Source organism: Ranitomeya imitator, chromosome 7 (genome assembly GCF_032444005.1).
Source record: "Ranitomeya imitator isolate aRanImi1 chromosome 7, aRanImi1.pri, whole genome shotgun sequence".
Taxonomy (NCBI): domain Eukaryota; kingdom Metazoa; phylum Chordata; class Amphibia; order Anura; family Dendrobatidae; genus Ranitomeya; species Ranitomeya imitator.
The window spans coordinates 4,466,160-4,473,610 of record NC_091288.1 but is presented as its reverse complement, the minus strand read 5'-3'; the positions used below and the strand labels follow the sequence as shown (position 1 = coordinate 4,473,610).

Here is a 7,451-nt window from a genome sequence, read left to right as displayed (position 1 = left end):
GCTGGTAGCATCCATTTTGTGGATGGTAAATTTGTTAATGCTGGTAGCATCCATTTTGTGGATGGTAAATTTGTTAATGCTGGTAGCAGCCATTTTATGGTTGGCAAATGTGTTCATGCTGGCGGCGGCCATTCTGTGGATGGCAAATGTGTTAATTCTAATGGTGGCCATTTTGTGGATAACATGTAATTCTGACGGTAGCCATTTTCTGGATGGCAAATGTGCTGCTCCTGGTGGTGAACATCTTAGACTAAGGCTATACACCACATCACCAAATCCTTGTTACCCAGTAATGACCACTAACGGCCAATACTATTTTCCTTTGGGAAGTGAACAAGCTTTACCCATGTATCCTGTCTCAGTGGTTTCCAATGGGGCACCGAACCTTTCCCCTATCTAGCAATGCTCCCGCCTGGATCGTCCTCGGCACCAACCCTTTCTACTGTCACTTCCACTGCTAATTTAGCCGCACACCCACTGTTGTGAATTCTGTGGCCAAGCTCCCTCCTGTGGTCGTGAGTGGTACTTCGGCTGGTTCTGTCTATGAGCTTCCTTTGGTGGATGAGAGTGGTACTGCGGCTTCTGAGTTTCCTTCCTCAGGTGATGAGGTTAAGTCGTTAGGTGCTGCTCTATTTAACTCCACCTAGTGCTTTGATCCTGGCCTCCAGTCAATGTTCTAGTATTGGTCTTGCTTCCTCCTGGATCGTTCCTGTGGCCAGTCTGTCCTGCATAAGCTAAGTTTTGCTTGTGTTATTTTTGTTTGCTATTTTTTCTGTCCAGCTTGCTTTGTTGGTTTTCCTTGCTTGCTGGAAGCTCTGAGACGCAGAGGGAGCACCTCCGTACCGTTAGTCGGTGCGGAGGGTCTTTTTGCCCCTCTGCGTGGTTGTTTGTAGGTTTTTGTGTTGACCGCAAAGCTATCTTTCCTATCCTCGGTCTATTCAGTAAGTCGGGCCTCACTTTGCTAAATCTATTTCATCTCTGTGTTTGTGTTTTCATCTTTACTCACAGTCATTATATGTGGGGGGCTGCCTTTTCCTTTGGGGAGTTTCTCTGAGGCAAGGTAGGCTTATTTTTCTATCTTCAGGGCTGGTTAGTTTCTCAGGCTGTGCCGAGTTGCATAGGGAGCATTAGGCGCAATCCACGGCTACCTCTGGTGTTGTGTGATAGGATTGGGGATTGCGGTCAGCGGAGTTCCCACGTCTCAGAGCTCGTCCTATGTTTTTGGTAATTGTCAGGTCACTTTGTGTGCTCTGAACTTCAATGTCCATTGTGGTTCTGAATTACCTGTTCACAACAACCCACACAAGATGCTCCAAGCAATGGCCTCTCCTCCCAACGCTTCCACTACAATAGCACTCTCACACAGTCTACATAACCCTATGCCCGGTACCTCCCAGGCTCTCTTGCAACCAAGTGCACACCTGTATGGGACGGTGGCAACTGTATCAAGGGGGGGGCTCAATCTGGGAGGGGGATGTCAATAGCACAGGAAGCACAAAGGGGAGGGAATGTTGACAACCTGTTTTCAAAAAGAACTTCCTGAGGGACCCTTGTTAGTGGTGGGAAAGGGTGACATAACGACAATGGAAACAGACGCTATTGTTAAAGCTGCCAATTCTCGGTTAGAGCATAATGGAGGTGTAGCTAGAGCTATAGTGTAAGCAGGAGGGACGACTATTCAAGCTGACAGTCAAATCATTGTTGAGTCACATGGTCAGATAGCTGTTGGGGACATAGTGGTGACTAAAGCTGGCAATCTTCCATGTAGAATGATCATACACGCTGTGACCCCTACTTTTGACCCTATTCATCCAGACGTTAGTGCTCAACAACTTCATGCAGCAATAACTCGCATTTTAGAGTATACGAATATTAGTGAGCAAATTGAGACCTTGACAATTCCGGTGCCATCTCTACTCCCGCCTCAGGTGTCACCACCAACAGTGCCAATGCTCATGTCTGAGGAGCCCACCCTCTACGTCAAGTTTACACCCCAGCAAGCTGCTACTCTGTTGTACCAAGCTCCAGATCCAGAAAAACAGCCGATGCCTTTCTACAGAAGCATGCTTCAAATCCAAAGTACTTACCCAGCTACGTGGCAAGATCTAATTTCCCTGTCAAATCTTAAAGCAGTCGATGCATATTGGCCTGTTATGGATATCGTGTTCAATGATGACTCAGTTGCCAATGGCAAGACATGGGACTCTGGTGTTGAGTTCTGCCAAGAACCCAAGACATGGGCCTCGGATGAGCTGGCTGACCTATCACTTATTGTCGCCAAAGGATTCCAGATGCCTCAAAGCTGATGCAGCCATTGTACAAAGACCTCAAGACATCAGCGTTTCCACTATGTACCAAATCCGTGGAAGCTTTCTACGCTCTTAAACAGGCCATACAGTCTGCACCAGCTTTTGGAATCCCAAATTCTGATATCATCTGAGGACATCCAGTTCTCTTAATGGCTCCACACGACATAATTGCTATTCCTGCAGCCCTAAACATCTGTTGGTGCAGCGTCATATGAGACTACAATATTCGCTGTTGGTTCCGGATAATGTCACTCTTGTCCGCTGCAGCATCTTCAAACTGTCCATGCTGCTTCCTCTTTCCAGGGGGGATGTGGATGATGATGCTCATGCTCTCGGAGAAGATGCCTCTACACACTCAAAGGAGGATCATGACTGTCTTGAACAAATGCAGAAAGAAGTAGCCTCCAAGAAAAACGTGTCTGAAGACCCATTCCCACATGCTGACCTGACGTTCCTCACTGATGGTTCCAGATTTGCAGATGAAACGGGAAGGTTCCATACGGGATATGCCGTGGTTACACATGACCAGGTCATCTCAGCTGGATCACTACCACCGCACATGTCTGCACAAGAAGCGGAACTTAAAGCTTTGACGTTGGCTTGTCAGGAAGCAACGGAGAAGGTGGTCAACCTCTACACGGATTCAAGATATGCTTTCGGAGTGGCTCATGACTTCGGCAGTATCTGGGCAGCCAGAGGATACCTAACTAACTTGTGGCCGCTCTTGATCTACGTTCGGAGGTTGCAGTGATCAAGATCAAAGCTCACGGAAGATTGGATTCTCCAGAAGCAAGGAGGAACTTCTTTGCTGACAAAACAGTAAAAACCTATGCTGCTGATCCATTTGGGAAAGAGAAAGCAGCGGTGTACGTGTCACAAAACACTGAAGAAGGGACTAAAGGCTCTCTTATGAGGATTATCCATCTACATCAAGACATTGGATGATGAAAAGAAGCCATGACAAGAAGGAGGAGCTAAAAAAGGATGAAGATGGAGTCTGGAGGGTGAACAAAAAGTTCTGTCTACCCCGTAATCTGTATTCCTCGGAGACAGAATGGGCACACGGTATCGCCCAGAGGCCGGAATCAGATGATTGACCTGATTTGGAAGACTTACATGGCACTTGGGATCTCTACTGTCACCCAAAAATACTGCAATTCCTGCCTTGTGTGTGCAACATGCAATCCAGCACCGCCCCAGAAAGTTACTCAGAAACATTGGCTAAACCACTCTATCCCTTTCGGAGGATTCAGATTGATCACATTCAAATGCCAAAAGTAGGGAAGTACGAGTATGTACTGGTAGTGACTGACATGTTCTCAGGATGGCCCGAAGCCTATCCAGTAATAAACATGATTGCCAGAGTGACTGTTAAGAGACTGATGACTGAAGTAGTATGCAGATATGGGGTCCCAGAGGTAATTGAGAGTGACCAAGGACCTGCGTTCACTGCAGCACTGACTAAGGAACTATGGACATTGGTGGGAGCTGATTTGGGTTTACATACTCCATATCACCCACAGAGCAGTGCGAAAGTAGAAACACTGAATGGCACCTTGAAAAATAAAATACTGAAAGCCAGTTAGGAGGTCAGACTTGGACAGACATTTTGCCCATTGCCTTATACTCAGTCAGAAACACTCCAAGGGGTCCCACCAAACTCACACCACACGAGATTCTTTTTGGGGGAGCCTCCAAGGTTGGGTCAATATTTTCCACAACAACTAGCTTTAGGAAGTGATACTCTTGTAAATTATGTAATTGTCCTTACTAAAAGAACTGTCAGTAACACATGTACAAGTTTTATCATCCATTCCAGATTCCAGTGAAGGTACCCATGATTTCCAACCTGGTGACTACATGCTGGTAAAGAAGTTCATCAGAAAGACATCCCTGCAGTCGAGATTTGAGGGTCCCTACCAAGTGCTCCTGACTACTCCTACTTCAGTCAGGATTGCTGAGCGTCTCCTGGATCCATATTATTATTATTATTATTGTTTATTGTTATAGCGCCATTTAATCCATCTCTCACATTATAAACTTGTTAGACAGTTAGGGACAGAGTAGGATCTGACCTGCTTGTCAAAGTCCAGCTACAAAGGGAGGTTTTCCACAAGGGAAAACTTGTCTCAAACTGGTGAAAACTCCAATTCCCCCCTCCCGGGCGAGACGGTCAGATCTAGGATGTGTTACATCAGGGTGAGTGACATGTGTAGTTTATGTAACCATGGAGATTGGAGAGTAATAGATCCAGCAGGTAGAAAAGTCCCGAGGACGCTGGTAGCGCGCTCCGAGGTACCTCCTGATATATCCATGATTGGTCACACATTCTCTGGTGTCTATAGCATCTGTATTGTCATGAAGCCTCTGATGTCATAGTGACACTTAACACTGGTGGGTTAGGAAACCACGGTGGGATCAAGATAAAAAAAAAAAGGTTAATAAAGTATTTAGGGGGGACTGTTGAGGAGAGCCATAAGATCAAATACTTAATTAACCCCAAGACATAAGAGGTTGAGAGAAGCGACCCATAACGTGTATTGTTTAACCTTACAAGCTTTCTTAGATTAAAAGACACTAAAGATGGCTGCCATTTCCTGTATCAGAGAGCCATGTGGCTGCCTGGCTGGTATCCAAGATGACGCCCACTCTGATGACCTCATGGATCCACCCACAGTGACGCCCACCTTGATGACCTCATGGACCAACCCACCCTGATGACCTCATGGATCCTCCCATGGACTTGCTCATTGCCCAACCCACTAACCAATGGAATGCATCCGATCACTCCCATTTTAGAGCTAACCGAGCCCCCTTACAGGGGATATGTAACCATGTGTTCTGACTGAATAAAGTCTGTTTTTCCCTTGCAGCTGGGCCATAGATTGATCATGGAGAGTTTACATATGACTGTGTGTTGTTATATGTTTATTTCTTTGGTGCACCTGATCAATATCCATTAGGCCAGGAGTAGGCAACTTAAGTGAACATTTAATAAAATTGTTCAACCTAACAGTATATAGTATATACAAAGTGTGTGACTACAGAGAGGAGCTGTGGATATATAGTATATACAAAGTGTGTGACTACAGAGAGGAGCTGTGGATATATAGTATGTACAGAGCATGTGACTACAGAGGAGCTGTGGATATATAGTATATACAGAGTGTGACTACAGAGGAGCTGTGGATATATAGTATATACAGAGTGTGACTACAGGGAAGCTGTGGATATATAGTATATACAGAGTGTGACTACAGGGAAGCTGTGGATATATAGTATATACAGAGTGTGACTACAGAGGAGCTGTGGATATATAGTATATACAGAGTGTGACTACAGAGGAGCTGTGGATATATAGTATATACAGAGTGTGACTACAGGGAAGCTGTGGATATATAGTATATACAGAGCGTGTAACTACAGAGAGTTGTGGATATATAGTATATACAGAGCGTGTAACTATAGAGAGGAGCTGTGGATATATAGTATATACAGAGCGTGTAACTACAGAGAGGAGCTGATGATATATAGTATATACAGAGCGTGTAACTACAGAGAGGAGCTGTGGATATATAGTATATACAGAGCGTGTGACTACAAAGAGGAGCTGTGGATATATAGTATGTACAGAGCATGTGATTACCGTGCTTGGTTAAGTGCTCAGTGATTACCGTGCTTGGCTACACACTCAGTGATTACCGTGCTTGGCTATGTGCTCAGTGATTACCGTGCTTGGCTATGTGCTCAGTGATTACCGTGCTTGGCTACACGCTCAGTGATTACCGTGCTTGGCTACGTGCTCAGTGATTACCGTGCTTGGCTATGTGCTCAGCGATTACCGTGCTTGGCTATGTGCTCAGCGATTACCGTGCTTGGCTACGCGGTCAGTGATTACAGTGCCTGGCTACGTGCTCAGCGATTACAGTGCTTGGCTATGTGCTCAGCAATTACCGTGCTTGGCTATGTGCTCAGCGATTACCGTGCTTGGCTATGTGCTCAGCGATTACCGTGCTTGGCTATGTGCTCAGCGATTACCGTGCTTGGCTATGTGCTCAGCGATTACAGTGCTTGGCTATGTGCTCAGTGATTACTGTGCTTGGCTATGTGCTCAGTGATTACTGTGCTTGGCTATGTGCTCAGTGATTACCGTGCTTGGCTATGTGCTCAGGGATTACCGTACTTGGCTATGTGCTCAGTGATTACCGTACTTGGCTACGTGCTCAGCGATTACAGTGCTTGGCTATGTGCTCAGTGATTACCGTGCTTGCCTATGTGCTCAGCGATTACCGTGCTTGGCTATGTGCTCAGCGATTACCGTGCTTGGCTACGCGCTCAGTGATTACCGTGCTTGGCTACGCGCTCAGTGATTACCATGCTTGGCTATGCGCTCAGTGATTACCGTGCTTGGCTATGCGCTCGATCCTCATCTCTGTGCCATTGGGGTGCATCATGCTCTTCAGCTCCATTGCTACGGTGTAGGTCACCCCCTTCATGTCGATCTTCACACTTTGAGTGTTTGAGTTTAGGGCCCTCTCCAGCTCCAGATTTGCCATTCGGTCAAATGCACAAGTATTTTGTCCGTCGTGATACCTCCATTCCACCAGGTTGCTGCAGAGCTCGGCCTCCCGCTCTCTGGTCTTCTTCTTCCGCACCTTATTGATCATGTGTTGGATCTTGTTGGTCATTTCCAGGACGTCTCGGGTCAGGCCACTTATTTCAACTGTGGATCCAGGAGATTGGAAAGAGACAACGACTCCGAGCCTCCTTTGATCCTGGCACAAGGTGTGGTGGTCCTGCTCATCAAACTCCAGGATCCATTCATCACTGATCAGGTTCTGGTCCTGCTCCTTCAGGATGAGGTCCTTGAGCCAGGATCGGGTGTCGCTCACGGCTTCATTGGTCTCTGCGCACAGGTGTAATATTGCCGGCTCAATGTTCTCACATAACTTGAACACTCTTGGTTCCTTCTCCTCCTCGTCACTTTTTGATGTGAAGAAACTGAGGAACGCTGCGTCACAGAAAAGTTATTATGTCAGTGTCTGATATCACCACATGGAAAACTGCAGCATTTATATGAAAGGGAAAACCAAAGAGGCTTCTGACCCTTCATTCTCCAGATAGGAGGGAGGGAAGTCAGAA

The 7,451-nt window shown here is 46.4% G+C and overlaps 1 protein-coding gene across 1 annotated transcript in view; it reads right to left on the bottom strand.

Annotated features, from left to right (window-relative positions):
• The window catches only part of PARP14 (poly(ADP-ribose) polymerase family member 14), a 78,346-nt gene that overhangs the window by 21,465 nt on the left and 49,430 nt on the right, over positions 1–7,451 (bottom strand). Inside the window, exon 14 of the mRNA XM_069732566.1 lies at positions 6,712–7,320. Within this exon, the coding sequence (XP_069588667.1) occupies positions 6,712–7,320 (609 nt within the window). The remainder of the gene's footprint in view (positions 1–6,711; positions 7,321–7,451) is intronic.